The sequence below is a fragment of the Hippocampus bargibanti genome, linkage group LG07 (genome assembly GCF_051943395.1).
Source record: "Hippocampus bargibanti isolate YZ-2025 linkage group LG07, ASM5194339v1, whole genome shotgun sequence".
Classification (NCBI taxonomy): Eukaryota; Metazoa; Chordata; class Actinopteri; order Syngnathiformes; family Syngnathidae; genus Hippocampus; species Hippocampus bargibanti.
The window spans coordinates 6,213,640-6,240,755 of record NC_142740.1 but is presented as its reverse complement, the minus strand read 5'-3'; the positions used below and the strand labels follow the sequence as shown (position 1 = coordinate 6,240,755).

Here is a 27,116-nt window from a genome sequence, read left to right as displayed (position 1 = left end):
CAACACGATTTCAATTTGCAGACACCATTTTCACTTTATGACAGCAGTGATAAGTCGTCTGTGTTTTTTCCCCTTCTTCTTTTTTTAAAATTAATTTTGAATAAACACAAAATCACAAGTGGATTTTTTGGGGACTTTTTTCTTTTTTGATATGTCAATCAACATCCCGTCCCTTCGTCCATTCCCCATTGATAGAATCATCATGTGGATTTATGAATAAGTTAAACACAGAAAAATGCAAATCAATATTTACATGCAAAAATAAATACATCTACAAGAAGTAGTGTGTAACATGCAGGTATATATTTATATTTATGCGCACATCTCCCAAGACACATGAAGGACATTTTTGTCATTCTCAAAGTCCATTTTGTTGTTGTTGTTGGTTTGATTTTATTGATCGGGTGATTCAGATTGATTGGCGCCTTCTTGACGGCATCAGACTGGCTAATCGGTGCCGTCGCGCACTTCTACATTATGTCGATGCTCCAAAACAAAAAGGACTTTGCAAATGGTTCATATGGAAACAACAACAAAAAATGCATTGATTACATCATAAATGCTATTTTGTCACATATATAATATATATATTAAAAAAACAGATGATATACATGTATATGATTTCCGTATGTAAATGTTTTTTTCTGATTATATATAGATTATGTATAGATTTCTGATTCCTCCCAATGTTTCTTGATCTTAAAACATGTGTGTATATATACTGTATATTTACTGTATATATATATATATATATATATATATATATATATATATATATATATATATATATATATATATATATATATATATATATATATATATATATATATATATATATAGAGTCTCTACCCAACATTTTGAATGGATTTCGACTTACGACCATTTTGACTTACGAACGTTTGGTCGGAACGGAACTCGCTCGTAAGTCGGTTGTTACCTCAGGTGACATCTGACTTACGATATGCTCGACTTACGACCACCTGTACTTATGACCACGACCTCTAGACCCTATTTTTAAAATTTTTATTCTATGCTTGGCACCGCAACGTACTAGCAGGCCGCTAACGCGTACGACAATTTTGGCCAGCCAGCTAGCATCTCACTCTCGCACAGCAATCGACCGCGTGATGGCACCAGAGGGGGGAGTTTGCGAGTCATTTTGCCTCCGAGTCTCTATTCTACATTTTAATTTGGATTTCGACTTACGACCATTTTGATTTACGAACGTTTGGTCGGAACGGAACTCGCTCGTAAGTCGGTTGTTACCTCAGGTGACATCTGACTTACGATATGCTCGACTTACGACCACCTGTACTTATGACCACGACCTCCAGACCCTATTTTTAATTTTTTTATTCTATGCTTGGCACTGCAACGTGCTAGCAGGCCGCTAACGCGTCCGACAATTTTTGCCAGCCAGCTAGCATCTCACTCTCACACAGCAATCGACCGCGTGATGGCACCAGAGGGGGGAGTTTGCGAGTCATTTTGCCTCTATTCTACATTTTGAATGGATTTTGACTTACGGCCATTTTGACTTACGACCGTTTGGTTGGAACGAAACTCGGTCGTAAGTCGGATATTAGCTGTATCTATAAATCAACAAACATTAGGAGAAATGAGAAATCTGATTGATGTTTTTGAGTATGATGAATGAAAACATAGTAAGTGAGAGCACGTGGGAAAAAAGCCACACTAGCTTGCTGCTATCTTTGTGTACGCTTCATATTAGCATCTCGCCGCCGCTGCCACAGTTGCCTTCTTCCCACACGATTTTCAGTTTCGTGGGAGCCGAGGCGCTCGACCACTGAGCCGACGCGCCAGCACTTTCCGCAAGGAGCCAAAATAGGAGCGCCGGTGTACACTCGACATTAATGCGTGAGTAAAGAAATGTTTGAGGAACAATAAACGGGAAAAGATATACGAGAGTTTTGTGATAGGTGTTCCATGTGAGGGCCATTTTTCATTTTGGGAATACAGTCAAACTTCATATTTTGAACATTTCGGTTCTCGACCAATTCGGTTTTCTAACAAATAGTTTTTTATGCAACCGAAAATGGGTTCTCGAAATACCTGAGTGTACCTGAACACCCCACTCGACTCCGCTTCCACTTCCTTATACGTCACTTCCTGGTTTTGCGTCTCATTACGACCGACGCTTTAACCTCGTGTAGCGTTCCATTCTGAGTTGACGTGTTTGTATTGTTCAATATCGATTAAAAAAAGAAGTAGACGGAATGGATTAACAATTTTTACATTGATTATAATGAGAAATGTTGTTTCAGTTTTTGAACATCTCAGGTCTCGACCAATTCGATTTCGACCAAAAATGTTAGTTTTTTTTATCTCTGGGTTTACAACCAAAAATGGGTTGTGGATCGAACTGAGTGCACCTGAATGCACCACTTGACTCCCCCACACTTCCTTATACGTCACTTCCTCATTGTGAGCGACGCATTATCCTCGTGTAGCGTTCCATTGTGAGCAGACATGTTTGTATTGTTCAATTACGATTAAAAAAAAAAAAAAATCAGATATTGATGACATTGATTATAATTCAAAATGTTTGGATTTTCGACCAAATTGGTTTTGGAACAGGTTTCTGTAACGGATTATGGCCGAAAATTTGGCCAGATTTGATTGTACAGTGATACCTCAGTTTACGAATTCAATTGGTTCCCAGAAAGTGTGTGTAAGGGGAAAAATTGTCTTCCAAATATTTATTTCCCATAAGAAACCATTAAAATGAGAATAATCCATTCCCAGGTCCCCCATAAAACATACTTTTCTGCTAAATAAGCTGTAGATTTTCTACATCTTATTCAGTAGAAAATTATGTAGATTCTCTACACATTTTCTACATTTTATTTAGGTGAAAACTATTGTTTTATAGGGCCGTGGGAACGGATTATTCTTATTGTACTCATTTCTTACGGGAAATAAATGTTTGGCAGACGAACTTTTCGCCTTACACACACTTTCTGGGAACCAATTAAGTTCGTAAACTGTTTTTTTAATGTCTGGGTTTGCAAGCCAAAATGGGTTCTTTGATTACATTGATTACCGTGGCAATTGTTTTTTTAATTTTCGACCAAATCAGTTTTCGAACAGGTTTTTGGAACGGATTATGGTCGAAAACTGAAGTTTGACTGTACATCAAGAATTTGCCATGTGCTCATTTAGTTTGAATGTTGAACATATTTCAAAGTGGTTCAATCAAACCTGTTTCGGAACGAATGCCGAGTGCGTCATTCGCGGGCAGTTTGGCTCCGCCTTTAAAAAGGCAATTAAGTCAGAACGATTGACTTTTAAATAATGCCCTCTTTTCTTGATGAGAATTGATTATTAGTTATTGATTTTGTGGAAGCGAGTCCAATTTCGTTTGAGCAGCTGACTTTTACAACCGAATTAGGAAAGTGGCTGTCGGGTGATGAAGTGGTTGGGGGACGTCGTGGATTTTCTGGACTTGATAATTGTTTATTCCATTTTTTTTGCATTGTACAGTGATACCTTGGCTTACGAATTTAATTGGTTCCCAGACAGCGTGTATAAGGTAAAGAGTCTGTATCCCAAAAATTAATTTCCCATAGGAAACCATTAAAATGAGAATAATCCGTTCCCAAGTCCCCATAAAACATAGTTTTCAACTAAATAAGCCTTAATACTACACAAAATATACCTTATTTTATGTATCATAAATGTGCTGTGGTATTATAATTAAAGAAATAAACTGTACTATATAATAAAGTCCTTTTATTTACCTTTTTATCAGCATTAACCACTTGATGAGGAACGTGGCCTTTTTTTTTCACCATCTTGAGGAATGATCCCTTGTTGGTGCTTTCTCTGCTATAATTTTAGCTAGTTCCTCATCAGTCGTGTTCTGTTTATCTGGGTTGATAGCTTTTTGCATCAGGTGTACAGATGGCTTGTGCGGGTTATTTGTGGAGCCTGATTGATGGCGTATTTTAACCTTGCAGTCTACACTCTGCATTTGAACTATCAAAGTTTAAACCAGTCCAAATTTCACTGTTTTCTGCCCATTTTCTCACTCTCTCTTTTTCATCTGCCTGTCTCTTTAATGTTTAAACCACCTCCCCTCACTGCTGCGTTTTTGACCAATCACGCAGATTTAACCGAAGACTGGGGGCGGGGAATAGAGGACAAAAACAAGTGGGCTACCATTTTATTGTTAGTAGAACTGGCTCGTCCGCAAACGACACATTACACATTGTGGCGCTCCGGGTGTATCCCGAAAAATAGTTTGTATGTAAAATTTTCATAAATTTAACGTTCGTAAACCGAAAAGTTCGTAAGCCAAGGGTTTCGTAAACCGAGGTATCACTGTACTTTGTATTTAAAAAACAAACAGATTCCGAGTGTTCATTTTCAATTTTGAAGGAATCAGCCGCTCGCTCTCCCACTCGGATTTAATTGACCAAAAGCTCCTGATACTGCTCGGACCTCAGGAAGCGACCGAAGGAGTCTTTTTCCATCAGGGCGTAGATCCGCTTCTGGGCCAGGTCAAACGTTTCGGCACTGAGATGCACCAAATTCCTCAGGGTGGCATCTTTGGTGGAATGATCAATGTTGACCTGCGGGAAAAGCCGTCAGATGTCGTGGAGTCGGTGAAAGCGAGTCTGACTGACCTCTTTGGGTCCCTCGGACTGGATGTAGTCTTCGTAGATGATTTTGGCCTTGGCCGCCATCTTGGTTGGGTTCTTCGTCTTCTTGAAATCCTCACAGGCCATCCAGAACTCGATATTTTCGTCACTGAACTCGGACTGCAGGAAGCTACGGAATGTAGCAAGACCATCTAAGGGAGGGAGGGTGAAAAAGGAAGAAGGACGTAAGAATTTGAACGGGACTGCAGTTACAGCTGTACTCATATAAATCAGCAAGGTGGCAAATCAAAATGATGGTCGAGGCTTTTGGAATGCGGTTCCAATAGGTCCGTCCCGGTTCGTTGACATCATATTGCTTCACTTGAGCTATCTAGCTATTGAGCTTGCTATCCGGCTATCTGGCTGGCTTTCTAGCTGGCTACCTAGCTGGCTATCTATTTGCAATCTATTAGCTAGCTGCCTAGCTCGCTAACTGTATATCTATTAGTTATTTATTAGCTAGCTCATCTATCTGGCTATCTATTTGCTATCTATTAGCTAGCTGGCTAGCTCTCTAGCTGGATATCTATTAGTTGTATTAAGTTCCTATGTTACAGACAGTGTACTGTCGTTGTCCAAATACCTGACATGTTTCGGCGTCTACTTCCGCCTTCGTCAGAGTTATCTAGCTAGCTATGTGTCTAGCTATCTAGCTGGCTACCTTGCTACATATCTATTTGATATCTATTTGCGAACTAGCTATCTAGCTGGATACCTAGCTGGCTATCTATTAGTTATTTATTAGGTAACCAATCTTGCTATATAGCTGGCTATGTATCTTGCTATCTAGCTGGCTACCTTGCTACATATCTATTTGATATCTATTTGCGAACTAGCTATCTAGCTGGCTACCTAGCTGGCTATCTATTCGTTATTTATTAGGTAACCAATCTTGCTATATAGCTGGCTATGTATCTTGCTATCTAGCTGGCTACCTTGCTACATATCTATTTGATATCTATTTGCGAACTAGCTATCTAGCTGGCTACCTAGCTGGCTATCTATTAGTTATTTATTGGGTAACCAATCTTGCTATATAGCTGACTATGTATCTAGCTATCTAGCTGGCTACGTTGCTACATATCTATTTGATATCTATTTGTTAACTAGCTATCTAGCTGGCTACCTAGCTGGCTACCTAGCTGACTATCTATTAGTTATTTATTGGGTAACCAATCTTGCTATATAGCTGGCTATGTATCTAGCTATCTAGCTGGCTACCTTGCTACATATCTACTTGATATATATTTGCGAACTAGCTATCTAGCTGGCTACCTAGCTGGCTATCTATTAGTTATTTATTAGGTAACCAATCTTGCTATATAGCTGGCTATGTATCTAGCTATCTAGCTGGCTACATTGCTACATATCTATTTAATATCTATTTGCTAACTAGCTATCTAGCTGGCAACCTAACTCTATTTATTTGCTATCTATCTATCTAGCAATCTATTAGTTATCTATTAGCCAGCTAGCTAACTTTCTATGTATTGTATTTGAGTTATTCCAGGTTGAGTGAACCCACAATCACATATGATTCATATCAATACAGATGTTTTTTAGGAAAGTCCTGACATGGTTTTCATGTTTTTCAGTCACAAACGCATCATTACCGTAAATACTTGGGAAAAAAAAACGACATGGTGTTTATTTTGCAGCATAATAAGACCCAGAAGCGACACCAGCCCGGTTCATTCAACGCCATTGTTATTCAGCACAATAGCCTTCAAAGTTTCCATTGTTTGATCAAATGCGTGCTGATGACGACGATAAGCTTTCCGCAAGGCTTGTATTTGTCATCTACTGCGCGGTAACGGCCCACTAGGATGTAAATAGCTGCGGGATAGCAATCAAGCTGCTGTGCAAAGAGCGTCACACCCATTCAGTGTTGACGAGCTGTTTTGTGGAGACAAACAATAACACTGGGGGGCGGGGGCGTTAAATTTTGAACCTCGGTTCACAAACAGCGGTGCCATTGATTTTTATGCTCCAGGGCCTGCAGAATTGATTGTGAAGACGTCCAGGTCGATTTCTGACTGTGGTCACAAATCATGGCTGAAATGTGATTGGTTAAAACCTTAAATACGAAAACACACATCTGGAAACAGCACAACAGGGGAAAAGGTAGCTGAAAGACACTTTAAGTAAGTAAGTAAGCAAGTAAGCCAGTAAGCCAGGAAAGTCAGTAAGTCAGTAAGTCAGTAAGTCAGTAAGTCAGTAAGTGTAAGTGCAAGTGTAAGTGTAAGTGTAAATGTGTGTAAGTAAGTAAGTCAGTCAGTAAGTATGTAAGTAAGTAAGTAAGTAAGTAGGTCGGTCGGTAGGTAGGTAGGTAGGTAAGTCAGTAAGTCAGTAAGTCTGTAAGTGTAAGTGTAAGTGTAAGTGTAAATGTGTGTAAGTAAGTCAGTCAGTAAGTATGTAAGTAAGTAGGTCGGTCGGCAGGTAGGGAGGTAGGTAGGTAGGTAAGTAAGTCAGTAAGTCAGTGAGTCAATAAATCATTAATTCAGGAAGTAGGTAAGTAAGTAAGTCAGTCAGCCAGTCATTCAGTAAGTAGGTAGGTAGGTAGGTAGGTAAGTGAGTAAGTAAGAAAGTAAGTAAATAGGCAAGTAAGTAAGAAAGTAAGTAAATAAGTAAGTAAGTCAGTGAGTGAGTCAGTAAATCATTAAGTAAGTAAGTAAGTCAGTCAGTCAGCCAGTCATTCAGTAATTATGTAAGTAAGTAGGTCGGTAGGTAGGTAGGTAGGTAGGTAGGTAGGTAGGGAGGTAGGTAGGTAGGTAAGTAAGTCAGTAAGTCAGTGAGTCAATAAATCATTAATTCGGTAAGTAGGTAAGTAAGTAAGTCAGTGAGTCAGTCAGCCAGTCATTCAGTAAGTAGGAAGGTAGGTCGGTAAGTAAGTAAGTAAGTAAGTAAGTAAGTAAGTAAGTAAGTAAGTAAGTAAGTAAGTAAGTAGGTAAGTAAGTAAGTAAGTAAGTAAGTAAGTAAGTAAGTAGGTAAGTGAGTAAGTAAGAAAGTAAGTAAATAAGTAAGTAAGTAAGAAAGTAAGTAAGAAAGTAAGTAAATAAGTAAGTAAGTAAGTAAGTCAGTCAGTGAGTCAGTAAATTATTAAGTCAGTAAGTCAGTCATTAAGTAAGTAAGTAAGTAAGTAAGTAAGTAAGTAAGTAAGTAAGTAAGTAAGTAAGTAAGTCAGTGAGTCAGTAAATTGTTAAGTCAGTAAGTAAGTAAGTAAGTAAGTAAGTAAGTAAGTAAGTAAGTAAGTCGTCTCGGTTTTGGGTTAAAACTAGGATAAATTTAACTGGAGTAATCCCACAGCTGATGAAAAAAGCCGACAATGGAAGCCATCTTTCATCTATCTATCTATTAGCTATCTAGCTATTATTTATATAGCTATCTAGCTAGGTGGCCATCTAGCTAGCTATCTAACTTGTCCTGTGACTGTAAAGTGACATTGAGAGTTTTGAAAGGCACTTATAAATGAAACATATTATTATTATGATTATCAGCTATCTATCTATTTATTTATTTGTTGTTATTATTAGCTATCGTTGTGTTGTCATATTATTTGTTATTTAGTTTTTTCTTTTTTTTACTTCAAGATGGCGCCGTGAGAGTGGCTGCCTTTCCAGCAGCTCCTGTATTTTGTTTTTCTACTTCTTTCTTTCCTTTCCTATTCCTTTCATAACTTTGCTGCTGTGTTACTTCCGGGTGAAGTGAACGCTGGCGCGAATGGCTGCCGCTGCTCACCCGCACAAAGAAAGTTCTTATCACGTGACTGTAAAGTGACCTTGAGAGTTTTGAAAGGTGCTTTGAAATTAAGTATATTATTATTATTATTATTATTATTATTATTATTATTATTATTTGGAATTATTTAATAATAATCCATGGACAAAATATAATGAATCAGTCTGTGATTCAGATTTTAGGCCAGCAGAGAAGGCCTTGCAGGAACTGACGGCCCACCACCGGTCGAAAGTAATGGGAACGAAGACAACGAAACAAGCGGACATGGCTTCCGAAGATGAAAAGGTTTGACAAGAGAAGTCCCTCCCCAAAAGACGTTCAGGAAGAAACTATTTTGCGTGGCACGTCGTTGACAACAAGGTAAGACACGAAACCGGTTGAATTGTTTAAAGAAGTACCACCTCAAACGATTAAATGGAAAGCGTGAAAACAAACAGCACGCAGACGACTCTCAGACGACTCGTCTAACGTGCTGCTAGTCACTAGCCGTTAGCCACCGAATGAAAGCACCCACCAATCGCCCCCAATTTACAATTAGCAACGATGCTAACGTCGCATGTCGGATCATAACGTCAACATTGTTATGCTCATAAAATGCCATTTTATTCCTGACTGCTCTGTTTCTTCGTATTTCACCTTGTTATTTAATTTGCTGCTACATGAGCTAAATAATAGAATAACACTGAAACGAATGAAACTAAAATCTATCTTAATTAAACGTTCATCAATTGATCTAATTATCTTTGTTGTCAGTACCAATGCTTTCAAACGGGCAATTGAAAAGCAATGAAAAGAAATGGTTGGCGGTCAGCTAACAGCATGCGCTTGTCTCAATTGCTCCGTTGTGGACTATTCTCAAATTCTACTCAATATGGATCAGCATTAAGTGCTATGGGTCAAGTTAGCCATGTCATCAATTCTGAAATCGGTCAATGGGCTCTGAACTGTTGTAAAAAATATCCCCAAGTCGTTTTTTTTACTATGGGTGCACCATGTTGCACGTGAACCCTGTTTGGGTGTAAACATGCATACATAAACAATAGAAACATACAAAAATACATACACAAATAAACAAATGAATAGATAGATAGCACGGCCATCTTTATTTATCTAGCTAGCTATCTATCTGGCTATCTGGCTGGCTACCTTGCTAGCTATGTAGCTTGCTATCTGTTTGCTATTGTTCACTATCTAGCTCCCTGGTCGGCTATCTAGCTAGCTATCTATTCGCTATGTAGCTGGCTGGCTGGCTATCTATCTATATAGCTAGCTATTAGGTATCTATTGGCTAGCTAGCTAGCTCTCTATCCATTTGAGTTACTTCCGGGTTGAGTGAACGCTGGCGCGTGTGGCTACCGCTGCTCACCCACAGAAGAAAACTTATCCTGTGACTGTAAAGTGACCTTGAGAGTTTTGAAAGGCGCTTATAAAACAAATGTATTATTATTTATTATTATCTATCTCGCTAGCTATCTATTGGCTATATAGCTATCTAGTTGGCTGGCTGGCTATCTATCTATCTAGCCAGCTATGAGGTATCTATCGGCTACCTAGCTGGCTATTTAGCTGGCTATCTATTTGCTGTCTATTAGCTACTATCTGGCTGGCTGGCTATCTGTTAGCTATCTATTAGCTATCCAGCTAGCTATGTAATAGCTCGTTGGTACTTTTGCTTTTTTTGGGACTGAAAAACACCTAAGAACGTTCTACTGACATTTCAGACAGACAAACTAATCTAGTTACCTAGCTGGCTACCTCGCTAGCTATCTCTTTGCTGTCTATTAGCTGGCTAGCTATCTATTAGCTTGCTAGTTGAGCCAAATATATTGACCGTGGGCACCAGGTACCAAGTACCTCCATCTCCAACATTAGTAGCCTGTTCTAAAAAAAGTCAAAGTCAACAATCTTAGCTATCTATTATCTAGCTATCTATTTGCAATCTATTAGCAATCTATTAGCTAGCTTTCTATCTATTTAAGTTATTCTTGGTTGGGTGAACGCTGGTCCGTGTCGCTGCCGCTGCTCACCCACAGAAAAAAAAAAACTTCTCCTGTGACTGTCAAGTGACCTTGAGAGTTTTGAAAGGCAGTTGAAATTACATGTATTATTATTATGATGATGATGATGATGATTATTATTATTATTATTATTATTATTATTATTATTATTATTATTATTTACATCTAGAGCGCACAACAAATGAATAAATAACTAGTTTTCAAATTTGAAGTCAAGAATAATGACTGTTTCTATCTATTTGAGTTACTTCCAGTGAATGCTAGCTTGTGTTGCTATCTAGTAGCTATCTATCTAGCTAGCTATCTATCTATCTAGCTAGCTAGCTATCTAGCTAGCTAGCTATACATTTGCTATCTATTAGCTATCTAGCTAGCTATTAGTTATCTACAGTATTACCTAGCTAGCTAACTTTCTATCTATTTGAGTTATTCCGGGTTGAGTGAACGCTGGCACATGTGGCTGCCGCTGCTCATCCACAGAAAAACTTAGCAAATATGTAAAGACAGAAAAAAACCTGTAAAGTGACCATGAGAGTTTTGAAAGGCTCTTAGAAATTAAATGTATCATTCTTATTATGATTAAAATACCTCCAAAATATCAAACCATAAAGACAACACGACAAGTATCCAATTACAGATGTGATTATAAGCAAAAAAACATGAAAAATGGCTTCCAAATTCAAACAACCATTCCACTTGTAAACAATCTCCCGGACAGATAGCAGAGCTCAAGAAGCCATTGTTTCCTGTTAGGGAGCAATTTCGTGAGAAACTCAAGATCAGCTCTTGTGTCATCTCAAAGGAACCTTTATGAAATGACATCATCAAATAGTCTTCGCCTCTGGTTAAAGGCGGAGCGAAACCGGCGCGGCGACGGCGAACCAAATTTCCTCATCCTGCAATGTTGTGTCGTACATCGCTCTATGCTATAAAAACAGAAAGGTACTATATTTCCCGGCAGCGGCAGCCACGCGCGCAAGTGTTCACTCAACCCGGAAGTAACTCAAATAGATAGAAAGCTAGATTGCTAGCAAATAGATACCTAATAGCTAACTAGCTAGACAGATAGGCAGCCAGCCAATAGCTAGCTAGCTAGATAGCCAATAGATAGCTAGCTAGATAAAAGCCTTCAATCTTCTCAAAAGTTCCTGATTTATTTATCTAGCTATCTCGATAGCTAGCTATTTGCTATCTATTTGCTATTGTTCACTATATAGCTCCCTGGCCAGCTATGTAGCTAGCTATCTATTTGCTTTCTAGCTAGCTATCTATTGACTATCTAGCTGGCTGGCTGGCTGGCTATCTATCTATCTTGCTAGCTGTAAAAACATAAATGTACCATATTTTCTGGCAGCGGCAGCCACATGCGCCAGCGTTCACTCAACCCGGAAGTAACTCAAATAGATAGAAAGCTAGCTAGCTAGCCAATAGATACCTAATAGGTAGCTAGCTAGATAGATAGCCAGCCATCCATCCAGCTGGATAACCAATAGATAACTAGCTAGATAGCCAATAGATACCTGATAGAAAGCCAGCTAGCTAGCTAGACAGATAGCCATCCACTCAACTAGATAGCCAATAGATAGCTAGCTATATAGTCAATAGATAGCTAGCTAGAAAAAAAACCTTCAATTTTTTTCAAAAGTTCAAAATTTATCTAGCTATCCAGCTATCTAGCTAGCTATCTCGCTAGCTATCTATTTGCTATCTATTTGCTATCTAGCTAGCTATTTATTGGCTATCAAGCCGGCTAGAGGACCCCACTCCACAGCACTCAGGTGGGCCTTCACTGCCCTCAGTGCAGGGGTCAGGAACCTTTTTGACGAAGAGCGATAAATCTATTTCCGTCTATTTGAGTTATTCCGGGTTGAGTGAACACTGAACGCCTAGCTCGCTATTTATTTTTTATTAGCTATCTGTTGTCTGTCTGTCTGAATGGCTATCTAGCTATCTATTATCTGTCTGCCCCACTGGATAGGTATCTGGCTGACTAGCTATTTGCTATATGGCTATCTAGCTCGCTAGCCATCTATTAGCTAGCTGGCTTGCTTTCTATTTGAGTTAGTGAACGTTGACGCATGTGGCTGCCGCTGCTCACCCATAGAAAAACTGATCCTGTGACTGTAAAGTGACCTTGAGAGTTTTGAAAGGCACTTGGAAATGAAATGTATTATTATTATTATTATTATTATTATTATTATTATTATTATCTGGCTAGCTAGCTATATAGTGGCGAAATAGCTATCTGGCTGTGTGGCTATCTCTCTAACTAGCTAGCTATTAGGTATCTATTGGCTAGCTAGCTGGCTTCGTGTCTATTTGAGTTACTTCCGGGTTGAGTGAACGCAGGCGCGTGTGGCTGCCGCTGCTCACCCACAGAAAAAAAACGTATCCTGTGACTGTAAAGTGACCTTGAGAGTTTTGAAAGGCGCTTAGAATTGAAATGTATTGTTATAATAATAATAATAATTATTATTATTATATTTTCATATGTGCTTTCCTGTTTGCGTTTGTGCGCTGAGATGGCCAAAGTCAAGACTGAGATAAGGAACTTACAGTTGTTGTTCAGGACGCGGTCCAGACTTTCACGCCACTGCGACGCTTCCTCGATTGACGGTCTGCGCGCACAGAATGTTTCATGTCAACAAAAAATTGAGGAAATCTTCATGCAAATTCACATTGCTTATTAAAAATGGGCGAAACCTTGCGATATAAAGGCCAAATATGTTCACGTGTTAGTGTTAGTGTCGATTTGAGAAAAGCCATCTTAGAGCAAGGAATGGCAAATTAATCGTCTCATCAAATTATTACTCGTACACAAGAGATGGAGAGATGACGAGTTTTGATATGTGTTCAATTATTTGCTATACATTTGCTATCTGTTTGCGATCTAGCTAGCTACCTAGCTGGCTATCTATTTGCTATCTAGCTAGCTACATAGCTGGCTATCTATTTTCTATCCATTTGCTATCTATATAGCTAGCTAGCTATTTGCTATCCATTTGCTATCTATTAGCTAGCTCCCTAGTTGGCTATCCCTTTGCTATCTATTTGCTTTCTATCTATCTATCTATCTATCTATCTATCTATCTATCTATCTATCTATCTATCTATCTATCTATCTATCTATCTATCTATCTATCTATCTATCTATCTGTCTGTCTGTCTGTCTGTCTGTCTGTCTGTCTGTCTGTCTGTCTGTCTGTCTGTCTGTCTGTCTGTCTGTCTGTCTCTAACTATCTCTAGCTATCTATTTAACTATATCTATCTCTATCTATTTAACTATATCTATCTCTATCTATTTAACTATATCTATCTCTATCTATTTAACTATCTCTATCTATCTATTTAACTATCTCTATCTATCTCTATCTATCTATTTAACTATCTCTATCTATTTATCGGGCTCTATCGGGCTCTGTCGGTCTGTCTATTAGCTGGCTACCTGGCTGGCAATATATTTGGTATCTATTAGCTAGTTACCTAGTTGGCTATCCATTTGCTATCCATATGCTATTTATTATATTTATATCCATTTGCTTATTATTATGAAAAACTTCTGTTGATTTGGATGAACGAAAAGCAGCTCGCAGGGGACAGTGTGAGTGAGGGTATTATCGCCCAGAAAGCACGGCAACTTCACTCGGTTATCATCAAGAGGCAACTACATCAACGAAGGCCAATAAAGCGACTTTATTATACTGTACAGTTTATTTCTTTAATTACAATACAATAGCACATTTATTATGCATAAGATAAGGTCTATTTTGTGTTGTTTTAAGGCTTATTTAGGAGAAAATTATGTTTTATGGGGACCTGCGAATGGATTATTCTCATTTTAATGGTTTCTTATGGGAAATAAATATTTGGCAGACGATCGATTGTTTATTTCTTTAATTACAATCCAAAAGCAGATTGATTATACATAAAATAAGGTCTATTTGGTTTAAGGCTTATTTAGTAGAAAATTGTTTTATGGCGACCTGGATGACTAATTTCCTACTAAATAAGATGTAGATTTTCTACAGTTTATTTAGTAGAAAAGTATGTCGATTCTCTACAGATTTTCTACATCTTGTTTACTAGAAAAGTAATCTTTATGGGGACCTGGGAACTGATTATTCTCATTTTTAATGGTTTCCTATGGGAAATTAATTTTTGGGATACAAACTTTTCGCCTTACACACGCTGTCTGGGAACCAATTAAGTTCGTAAGTCAATGTATCACTGTACATCAATGAAAGGTGCTTATAAACGAAATGTATTATTATTATTATTATTATAAAGATCAATAAAATGACTTTATTATACGGTACAGTTTATATATTTAATTACAATAAAAAACACATTTATTATACATGAAATAAGGCATATTTTGTGTAGTTTTAAGGCTTATTTAGTAGAAAATGATGTTTTATGGGGATCTGGGAACGGATTATTCTCATTTTAATGGTTTCTTATGGGAAAAAAATGTTTGGAAGACAAACTTTTCGCCTTAGACACACTTTCTGGGAATCAATTAATTTTGTAAGCTGAGGTATCACTGTACTTTTGTTGCTTCTCCGCCGGCTTCTTCTCCGTCTTCTCCGGGTAGGGAATGATGAGGTCAATTGCATTTTCTGGCTTTTGAAGCAAGACTCCTAATTTGGACTTGATCTCTTTCGCCCTGGAAGAAATCAAGCAGAGGCGGCCATCATGGTCGGCGTGGCTGTTGCTGCTTTGATTTTAGCCATGACAAAAACCCTCCAGGCTAAATTCAATCGACAAGCGGCTTCGTCGCACATGAAGCTAACGGGGGGGGACACAAAAACCGCATTGCACATTTTGTACTGGGGCGGTTGGCGGTTGGTGGGTGGCTTTGCTCAAGGGCACCTTAACAGCAGCATGAAGGCAATTATTTCTCCCAAAACGGGTTAGCATTACCGTTATCACATCGAGTTTGCGAACGTTCCATTTTTCTTTGAAATCACGGATTTATTATGCAACATCCTGTAATATCAGGGTGCCAGAAACGCAACATTCATGAGATAAATTATGCAAAAAATTAATATTAGAATTGTGTGTGTGTGCATATATATATATATATATATATATATATATATATGTGTGTGTGCATATATATGTATATATGTGTATATATATGTGTGTATATATATGTATATATGTGTATGTATGTGTGTGTATATGTGTATGTATATATATATGTATATATGTGTATATATATATATATATATATATATATATATATATATATATATATATATATATATATATATATACATATATATATGTGTATATGTGTATATATATATATATATATATATACACACATGTATATGTGTGTGTATATATGTATATATATATGTATATATATATATATATATATATATATATATATATATATATATATATATATATATATATATATATATATATACACACATATATATATATAGAAACCAGAGATAAAGCTACAGTCACCGACAAGATACAATAATAAATTAAAAATAAATACATTAATAATTAAAAAGCTTCTCTCTATTTCTGGCTATATATATGGCTATATATATATATATATATATATATATATATATATATATATATATATATATATATACACATGCAATGATGTTTTTACATAATATACCTCATTATTGTGTCAATATATATCGATCCAATATATATTGATTTATGTAGCGCTTTAACAACAGCCGTTGCAAAGTGCTAAACATGGACAACTCTCATATACAGGAAAAATAAAGCAGTCACAAAGATAGTTGGGACCCTCATCTTATGTTACGGTGGCTTCAATTGTTTTTCAATTTGTAGAAAATTTAGTTCTTCTCAAGTAGGATATATACATATATAAATAGTTTTGAAAGGCGCTTAGAAATTAAATGTATGATTACAATTACAGAAAATTGCAGGTAGGTCTTACCTTACAAGGCAGGTTTGGGGCAAGGCAGCTAATCCTTTACACATTTTGCAGAACCTTCAAGAAGTTTGCGCAAAAAGATTTCTTTTTTTGTGTGTTTTTTTATTTATTGTTGTTGTTCAAAGTGAGCCTGAGAGTTTCTCTCTTGCCTTCTGACTATGGCTTGAAAGACGGCGGGTTTTTATGCAGACCCCCCCCCTCCCCCCGCTCCCCCTTTCTGGGCTACGAGCCAAAAGTGAAGCCAATCAGACTGGAATGCGCGCAACCCTGGCGACTGCAAAGTAGGACAGGTGTTTACATTTAAACGCCTTTTGGTTGCAGCATATTTACCTTGAATTACGGCACTCTTGTTATTCATTTGAATACACGAATAAAGACCACGCTAACGTCCGTCCGACTCTGGCAAGCTAACGCTAACTCCTGAAAAATAAAATAACGATTCCGATTTGATCAAAGTGGTTTTCCGACACTCATTTGATTTGAAAACAACCCCCCAATGGCAATAATGATAATAATAATAATAATAATATTTATTAGCTGGCTAGGTAGCTAGATGGCTGGCTCGCTGGCTGTCTGGCTGGCTAGCTAGCTATATAGCTGGCTGGCTAGATAGCTTTCTGGCTGGCTAGCAAGCTATCTATCTGTATATTTATTAGCAATATGGCTGGCTAACTTTTTAGCTGGCTAGCTATTAGCTATCTATTAGCTCGTTAGCATTTGGTTTTTCAACACCCATTTTATTTGAAAACAACCCACCCAATGGCAATAATAATAATAATAATAATAATAATAATAATAATAATCATTATTATTATTAGCTGGCTAGATGGCTGGCTCGCTGGCTGTCTAGCTGGCTGCTATCTAGCAGGCTGGCTACCTAGCTTTCTGGCTGGCTAGCAAGCTATCTATCTGTATATCTATTAGCAATATGGCTGGCTAATCTTCTAGCTGGCTAGCTATTAGCTATCTATTAGCTAGCTACCTAGCGTTTGGTTTTCCGACACACATTTTATTTGAAAACAACCCACCCAATGGCAATAATAATAATAATAATAATACATTTTATTTCTAAGCGCCTTTCAAAACTCTCAAGATTTGACAAAGTGACCAGGGATTGTTTGTTTCCAAGAGTCTACTTGACGTTTGGATAAATTTGACTGGGGGCTTGCTAGCTATTTGCTATCTATTTGCTAATTATCAGCTGGCTAGCTAGCTAGATAGCTGGCTCGCTGGCTGTCTGGCTGGCTAGCTAGCCATCTATCTAGCTGGCTGGCTAGCTAATTTTTTGGCTGGCTCGCAGGCTATCTATCTGTAAATCTATGAGCAATATGGCTGGCTAATTTTCCAGCTGGCTAGCTATTAGCTATATATTAGCTATATAGCTATCTAGCTGGCTGGCTAGCTACCTAGCTGGTAGTTAGCTATGTAGCTAGCTATCGATTAACTATTATAGCTAGCTGGATAGCTAGCTATTACCTATCTATTAGCTATCTAGCTAGCTTTCTATCTATTTGAGTGACTTCCAGCGTGAGTGAACTTCTCCAGCAGCACAGTTTTTATGATATTGACAGTCTCGTTAGAAACGAAAAATCAAATCGATTGAGCTCGGCGATGGCTAACGAGCCTTTTTCGTACACAGACATACACAACAAACTAACTTGTTTGAATCTGGCATCAGAACTTGACTGATTGGAAAATGACTCCCAATTGTCTTGTACGCTCATTCGTAGCGAGCGACGGGCTAACAGACTGACCTTTCCCCAGCTCGCTCTCGCTCTGGGAAACTTGTTTTTCTGAGGAAAAACAAATTCCCTGACATTTCCGAATGGATTTCGGGTCAATAATAAGCCAGAATTTAAATCAAAAGGGACCGTCCTCTTTGTACAGGCAAGAGTCAAAATGATTCCCACAGTTTATTCCTACGATTTAGTGCCAAGAATTTTTACCAAGAATTGATAGCTAGCTTGCTATCTATCTATCAAGCTGTCTATCTGTGTAGCCAGCTTTCTTTCTATCTAGCTAGCTGTCTATCTATCTAGCTAGCTTTCTATCTATCTAATAATAATATAATAATACATTTCATTTATCAGCGCCTTTCAAAACTCTAAAGGTCACTTCACAGTCACAGGAGAAAGTTTTTCATTGGGTGAGCAGGGGCAGCCATACGCGCCAGCGTTCACTCAACCCCGAAGTAACTCAAATACAGTGATACCTTGGCTTACGAACTTAATTGGTTCCCAGTGTGTAAGTTTGTATCCCAAAAATTAATTTCCCAGAGGAAACCATTTAAATGAGAATAATCCAATCCCAGGTCCCAATAAAACATAATTTTCTACTAAATAAGCCGCAAAACTACACAAAATATACCTTATTTTATTTATAATAAACGTGCTATTGTATTGTAATGAAAGAAATACACTGTACTGCATAATAAAGTCATTTTAATTACTGTACATTTGTGATGGTTGTTGACGGCTTGATGGAATGGGGTGGGAGGAGGTCGGAGGGATGGAATTGCTGTTTGGAAGGAGAGTCGCATTCCATAAGGACTGTAATTAAAGAAATAATCTGTACTGTATAATAATAAAGTGGTTTTATTGACCTTTGTGATGGTCATTGATGGCGTGATGGAATGGCCGGTTTCCTCACCATTAAACACTTGATGAGGAACATAGCCTTCTTATTCCGATGAATAGCTTGCTACTTTTGCGCTGTTACGCATTAGCATTCCATTGTAAGCAGGCGTCTTTGTATTGTTCAATATCGATTAAAAAAAAATGATGGAAATGATTAACAATTTTTACATTTATTATAATGATAGATGGAGGACGTTGATTCGCTGTGGCGACCCCTGAAGGGAAAAGCCGAAAGAAGAAGATTATAATGAGAAATATTGTTTTGGTTTTTGAATGTCTCCATCCTCGACCAATTCGGTTTTCGGCCAGAAATCTTTGGGTTTACAACCAAAAATGCGTTCTGGACCAAACTGAGCACACCTGAATACACCACTTGACTTCCCTCTGCTTCCTCAAACATCACTTCCTGGTGTTGTGTGTCATTGGGACTGATGCATTATCCTCGTGTCGCGCTTCACTGTGTGTGTATTGTTCAATATTGATAAAAAAAAAAACAAACAAAAAAAACAACGGTGGAACGGATTAACAATTTCTACATTGATTGTAATGAGAAACGTTGTTTCGAGTTTCGAACATCTCAGGTCTGGACCAATTCGATTTCTGACCGAAAATGTTAGTTTTTTTTATGTCTGGGTTTACAACCAAAAATGGGTTGTGGACCGAACTGAGTGCACCTGAATGCACCACTTGACACCCCTCCGCTTCCTTATACCTCATTGTGAGTGACGCATTATATTCGTGTAGCATTCCATTGTGAGTCGACGTGTTTATAGTGTTCAATTACAGTAAAAAAAAAAAAAAAAGGTATTGATGACATTGATTATAATTCAAAATGTTTGGTGTCAAATTTGTTTTCGAACAGGTTTCTGGAACCGATTATGGTCAAAAACCCAGATTTGATTGTACATTGATACCTCACTTTACGAACTTAATTGGTTCCCAGAAAGTGTGTGTAAGGCGAAAAATTGGTCTTCCAAACATTTATTTCCCATAAGAAACCATTAAAATGAGAATAATCAGTTCCCAGGTCCCAATAATAATAATAATAATAATAATAATAATAATAATAATAATAATAATAATAATAATAATAATAATAATAATAACAACAATAATAATAATAATCACAACCATAATAATAATGATAATAATAATAATAATAATACATTTCATTTGTAAGCACCTTTCAAAACTCTCAAGGTCACTTTACAGTCACTGGATCAGTTTTTCTGTGGGTCAGCAGCGGCAGCCATATGCGCCAGCGTTCACTCAACCCGGAACAACCAAAAAATAAAAAAAATAGCTAGCTAGCTAATAGATAGCCATCCCATAAAACGTCATTTTCTATTCCATAAGCTGTAGAAAATTCGTTCCCAGGTCCCCATGAAACATAATTTTCTACCGCTTATTTAGTAGAAAATTATGCTTTTTGGGGACCTGGGAACGGATTATTTTCATTTTAATGGTTTCTTATGGCAATTAAATGTTCGGCAGAGTAACTTTTTGCCTTACACACACTTTTTGGGAACCAATTAAGTTCGTTAGCTAAGGTATCACTGTATTTTCAAGTCTTGAAATTGCCTCTGAGCCCCCCAACACCCCACCCCTGTTGCCCAGGTCATGTGACTATTAAGTGTCCGGATTCTCGGGTTTTCTAGCCGCGAGAGGAAATTAAACGGCTTTTCCCACAGCGGCATAAATTGTTTTCATTCAGATGTTTATTTGCAAGGGCTCCTCGGATAAAACTCCTTCCACATGAGACAGCAAGCATCTCCAACTCTTGTTTGGTTCACAAATAGGACAGCTTTCACTCTTGCCAGTTCAAGATATAAACAGGGAACATAAAACAAAGGTACAATAAGTACAGTGATTCCTTGGCTTATGAACTTAATTGGTTCCCCGACAGAGGGTGTAAGGCAAAAAAGTGTGTATCCCAAAATTTAATTTCCCATAGGAAACCATTAAAATGAGAATAATCCGTTCTCATGTCCCCATAAAGCATAGTTTTCTACTTTCTAATTTTCTAAGCCTTAAAACTACAAAAATATACCTTATTTTATGTATAACAAATGTGCTATGGTATTAGAATTAAAGGACAACCGACGTCTCCGAACAAGTTGTGTCCATAATTTGTAAAATGGCTTCAAATGACTTCTACTGAGCGTATTTTACAAAGATTCCACCGCATATAGCTATATTTTACGTTTTAAGACTCGCGCTGAATACTCCGGAAGTCTTGTTAGGACCGTAAAAAAGACGCATTCTAGCGGTCCTTCCATCACGTCAATGTATTTTGCTGTACTTGTTTGGTCTGGGGACCTCGTGTTGCACCCAAAAGCCGCCAGAAGGCCAGAAGAGGGCGTCCAAGCGCCATATAAGGAATTTATCAGCCTGTGTAAACGGAGTTGGCCACAGGATGTCACCATTTTGTGCCTCTTTTTCGTTGAGACATCTCCCCTCAATGTTGCCTCATAATGGCACGGAATAAATTCTTTAATCGATTGCAAACATGTATGCTTTCCTCTTCAGAACTATTTGAATCATATTCATAACTGGATGTGTAACAAGAAAGTATATTCTCTGAATCTGAAGCAATTGTTTTGATTCACTAGCAATGCTAAACGCCTTGGCGTGACGTCACGGACTGGGGGCGGGACTTTCTGAAAAGGCCCAATTCGCAGCTCAATTTTTTGCAGATTTTGGACACTTTAGGTCATTTTTATTGGTGTTTTACATTTGACTAAAAATGTCATACTGCGCGTTTTGGCTATTTTAGATGCTATAAAACGTTTTTCTGATGTCAGTTAAAAAACAAAAAAGTGACGTCGGTTGTCCTTTAAAGAAATAAACTGTACCGTATAATAAAGTCGCTTTATTGACCTTTGTGATGGTCGTTGATGGCTAGATGGAATAGAGTGGCCGCTTTCATCAGCATTAAACACTTGATGAGGAACGTAGCCTTCTTCTTTCACCATCTTGAGGAATGATCCCTTGTAGGTGCTTTCTCTGCCATAATTTTACCTTGTTCCTCATCAATTGTGTTCAGTTTAGCTGGGTTGATAGCTTTTTGCATCAAGTGTACAGATGGCTTGTGCGGGTTATTTTTAGAGCCTGATTGATGGGAAGTTTAACCTTGCAGTCTACACTCTGCCTTTGAACTATAGAGTTGAAATGAGTCCAAATTTCACTGTTTTCTATCCATTTTGTCACTCTCTCTCTGTCGTCTGCCTGTTACATTAATGTTTAAACCACCTCCCCTTACTGCTGCCTTCTTGACTGCTGCCTTAACCGAAGAATGGGGCTGAGGAATAGAGGACAAAAACAAGTGGGCTGCCATTTTCTTGTTAGAACAGGCTCGTTTGCGAACGACACATCACTCATTGTGGCGCTCCGCGTGTATCCCGAAAAATAGTTCATAGCCCAAGGTAAAATTTTCATAAATTCAACGTTTGTAAACTGAAAAGTTCATAAGCCAAAGGGGTTTGTAAACCGAGGTATCACTGTATTTGTTATTATACTCATCTTGGAAAAGTACATTTAATTCTTGTACTCTGAGAACATTTTCCACCAGAGGTCAGTTTGAAATGCTAAAATTGACTTTGTGGCGACTGTTATGCAACTGGAATGACACCGACCTCAATTATATTGCATTTTGCACACACCAAGTCTGGAGATAGCTTCAACGCTACTTTTGAAGCTTACCGTGTTCGCTCCAGAGACCAAGGCCCCGTTTCTTGTTTACTGCCGTCAAGATCTCAAAGTTCAACCTTTGACGTCTGCTTTAGCGACTAGAAAGAAAAGACGTAGCTCTTTAAATCCCAGGTGTCCAAGTCAAGGCCCGGGGGCCAGATCTGGCCCGCCACCTCATTTTATTCGGGCCGCAAAAGCAAATCAAAATTGGGAAATTTCATGGTGCTTGCTAAAGTCCCAACCCAAATTTTAAGCCCGCTAGCTCGATCGCCCGCTAGCTCAATTTCCCGCTAGCTCAATTGCTAGATAGCTAGCTTGATATATGAGCATGGAATTTCACAAGTTTGATTTGCTTTCGCGGGCCGAATAAGATGATGCGGCGGGACAAATTTGGCCCCCGGGCCTTTGATTGGACACATATAATGTAAGGGATTAGCCAGCTAGCTGTTAGCAGTTAGAGGGCTACCTCAATCGCGAGCTGAAATTCCACGATGCTAGCTAAATACAATACAATTGCCATGAAAGATTTCTGGACAGGACACATTTCCAAACAGTCAAATTTGTGGCCCACATCATCTCCACTCGTAACTCTCAACCGGTAAATTCGAACGATTCCATTAGCTAGCTATCTAGCTGGCTATCTAGCACCGTACCTAGTATCTAGCTTGCTATCTAGGTAGCTGGCTATCTAGCTAACTACCAAGCTGGTTATCTAGCGAGCTACCTAACTGGCTCTCTAGCTAGTGAGCTGCCTATCTGGCTATCTATCTAGCTACCTAGCTGGCTATGTATTTGCTATCTGGCTGGCTAGCTAGCTACCGAACATAATTCCCTCAACCTGCAATGTTGTGTCTTACGTCGCTATATGCTATAAAAACGGAAATGTACCATATTTTCCGGATTATAGGGTGCACCGAAAAGCCTTCAATTTTTTCAAAAGTTCCTGATTTATTTATCTAGCTATCCAGCTATCCAGCTAGCTATCTCGCTAGTTAGCTATTTGCTATCTATTTTCTATGTAGCTCCCTGGACGGCTATTTAGCTAGCTAGCTATTGGCTATAAAGCTATCTAGCTGGCTGGCTGCCTATCTATCTATCTATCTATCTATCTATCTATCTATCTATCTATCTATCTATCTATCTATCTATCTATCTATCTATCTATCTATCTATCTATTAGGTATCTATTGGCTAGCTAGCTAGCTTTCTATCTATTTGAGTTACTTCTGCATTGAGTGAACGCTGGCGCGTGTGGCTGCCGCTTCTCACCCACAGAAATAATTTATCCTGTGACTGTAAAGTGACCTTGAGAGTTTTGAAAGGTGCTTAGAGATGAAATTTATTATTATTATTATTATTATTATTATTATTATTATTATTATTATTATTATTATTTATGTAGCTATCTATGAAGCTAGTTAGCTGTCTAGCTAGCTATCTATTAGCTATCTATTGGCTATCTATTAGCTAGCTAGCTTTCTATCTATTTGCGCGTATGGGTGCCGCTACTCACCCATAGAAAAACTTATCCTGTGACTGTAAAGTGACCTTGAGAGTTTTGAAAGGTGCTTAGAGATGAAATTTATTATTATTATTATTATTATTATTATTATTATTATTTATGTAGCTATCTATGAAGCTAGCTAGCTGTCTAGCTAGCTATCTATAAGCTATCTATTGGCTATCTATTAGCTAGCTAGCTTTCTATCTATTTGAGTTACCTCTGCGTTGAGTGAACGCTGCTGCATATGGGTGCCGCTACTCCCCCATAGAAAAACTTATCCTGTGACTGAAAAGAGACCTTGAGAGTTTTGATAGGCGCTTATAAATGAAATGTATTATTATTATTATTATTATTATTATTATTATAGAACCAAAATTTCAAATGGTCCCTTTTAAACCACAATAACAGTCATTATTTTTGAGTTGACAGGGTAAACGCGCTCAGACAATATCACCCTCAAAGTTCGCGTCAACCACTGCCCCCGACATGAAGAGTCGTCGGCAGTTCCGCCGTCTGAGCTAACCGGAATAAAAACACTGCGGTCGAACTATTCCAAAATTCTGCTTCAATCATACGCTCTGCGAAGAAAGGGCATGTCTGGAGAAGAGAATCACAACAATTTTACACTCCGAGCATGGGAAAGTTCCCAAACGCTGGTCCCGAGTGTAAAGAGAATATTGGGACAAAGTTCATCTGAGGTCGCATCCTCCGTCTTCTCACAATCAAACTAGTCTCTTTCATTTTTATTTTCATATTTTTTTAAAGGGCGTTTTCACAGCACATTAGCATAAATTGGAAATGCGATTGACGGGATCTCCCAGTTCATTGGACCCTGTCCAGATTCAAGACATCCAGTGCCAGTTGGAGCAAAGCACCCCCAAATTACAGACTCCAGCAGCGTTTACGGTGATACCTCGGTTTCACGAACCCCTTTGGCTTACGAACTTTTCGGTTTACGAATGTTACATTTATGAATATTTTACCTTGGCATACAAACTATTTTTCGGGATACACACGGAGCTCCCATAATGAGTGATGTGTCGTTCGCGAACGAGCCCGTTCTCCTAACAAGAAAATGGCAGCCGGCTTGTTTTGGTCCTCGATTCCCCGCCCCCAGTCGTCGGTTAAAGCCACGTGATTGGTCAAGAATGCAGCAGTGTGGGGAGGTTTAAACATTAATGTAACAGGCAGACGACAGAGAGAGAGAGAGTGACAAAATGAATAGAAAACAGTGAAATTTGGACTCATTTCAACTCTATAGTTCAAAGGCAGAGTGTAGACTGCAAGGTTAAACTTCCCATCAATCAGGCTCTAAAAATAACCCGCACAAGCCATCTGTACATTTGATGCAAAAAGGTATCAACCCAGCTAAACAGAACACAATTGATGAGGAACAAGGTAGAATTATGGCAGAGAAAGCACCTACAAGGGATCATTCCTCAAGGTGGTGAAAGAAGAAGGCTACGTTCCTCATCAAATGTTTCATGCTGATGAAAGCGGACACTCCATTCCATCAAGCCATCATCGACCATCACAAAGGTAAATAAAACGACTTTATTATACTGTACAGTTTATTTCTTTCATTATAATACCATAGCACATTTATTATAAATAACAAGGTATATTTTGTGTAGTTTTAAGGCTTAGAAAATTAGAAAATTATGTTTTATGGGGACCTGGGAACGGATTATTCTTATTTTAACGGTTTCCGATGGGAAATACATTTTTGGGATACACAATTTTCACCTGACACACTCTGTCAGGGAACCAATTAAGTTCGTAAGCCAAGGTATCACTATATTTCCAGAAAGTTAATGTCCCTCTCACACCCCTCCTAAAAATGTTCCACTGACATTTCAGACAGACAAACTAAACTTGTTACCTCGCTGGCTACCTCGCTAGCTATCTATTAGCTGGCTAGCGATCTATTAGCTAACTAGCTAGCTAGCTAGTTGAGCCAAAAATGGTGACTGTGGGCACTAGGTACCAAGCACCTCCATCTACAACATTAGTAGCCTGTTCTCAAAAAAGTCAGTGAACAATCTTAGCTATATATTAGCTAGATAGCTATTTGCTATCTATTAGCTATTTCTCCTTGCAAAGCACAGCCGATACAATCAATATGATCAATCAATTGATAAAGTTAACTTACCGCTGCAATCTTCAAGTCAAGTAAGGAAACTAGCTATCTATTAGCTTTATGGCTAGCTAGCTATTAAAGTCAGGAAACATATTAGCTATTTATCTAGCTAGCTAGCTATTTATTAACAGTCTAGCTATTAGCTAGCTAGACAGCTTTCTATTGTTTTGAGCTGATTGAACGCCGGCGTGTGTGGCTGCCGCTGCTTACCCACAGAAAAACTGATCCTGTGACTGTAAAGCGACCATGAGAGTTTTGAAAGGTCACTTTCAATTATTAATTATTATTATTATTATTATTATTATTATTATTATTAATTGAGCAGATGTAGGCAATCCTATGCGTCTTTAGTTGACCATTCAAGATGTCCTGAAAATCTATTAGCTGGCTATCTTGTTATCTAGCTGGCTATCAAGCTATTTAGCTAGCTACTGTATCTATTAACTATATAGCTAGCTAGCTATTGGCTATCTATTCGCAAGGTATTAGCTATCTATTCGCTAGGTATTAGTTATCTTTTCGCTAGCTATTAGCCATATATTCACTAGCTATTAGCTACCTATTCACTAGTTATTAGCTATCTATTCAGTAGCTATTAGCTATCTATTTGCTAGATTTTAGCTATGTATTCGCTAGCTATTATCTATCTATTAGCTAGTTAGCTCGCTTTCTATCTATTTGAGTTACTTACGAGTTGAATGAACGCTGGCGTGCATGGCTGCCGCTGCTCACTCACAGAAAAAGTTATCCTGTGACTCTAAAGTGACCTTGAAATTTTTGAAAGGTGCTTA

General features: G+C 38.1%; 1 protein-coding gene and 1 long non-coding RNA gene across 2 annotated transcripts in view; one reads left to right on the top strand and one right to left on the bottom strand.

The window, feature by feature from the left end:
• The window catches only part of LOC148895285 (uncharacterized), an 85,191-nt gene that overhangs the window by 43,433 nt on the left and 14,642 nt on the right, over positions 1-27,116 (top strand). Inside the window, exon 2 of the long non-coding RNA XR_016115638.1 lies at positions 8,578-8,762. This is a non-coding gene — a long non-coding RNA (uncharacterized LOC148895285). The remainder of the gene's footprint in view (positions 1-8,577; positions 8,763-27,116) is intronic.
• On the bottom strand, positions 282-16,503 carry LOC148895286 (regulator of G protein signaling 5-like). The gene is made up of 5 exons (XM_089001673.1): positions 16,359-16,503; positions 14,970-15,086; positions 12,977-13,038; positions 4,650-4,816; positions 282-4,595 (listed from the first exon to the last, which is right to left on the bottom strand). Exons 1-5 carry the CDS (start codon positions 16,400-16,402, stop codon positions 4,431-4,433), a joined length of 555 nt encoding a protein of 184 aa, XP_088857799.1. The 5' UTR covers positions 16,403-16,503; the 3' UTR covers positions 282-4,430.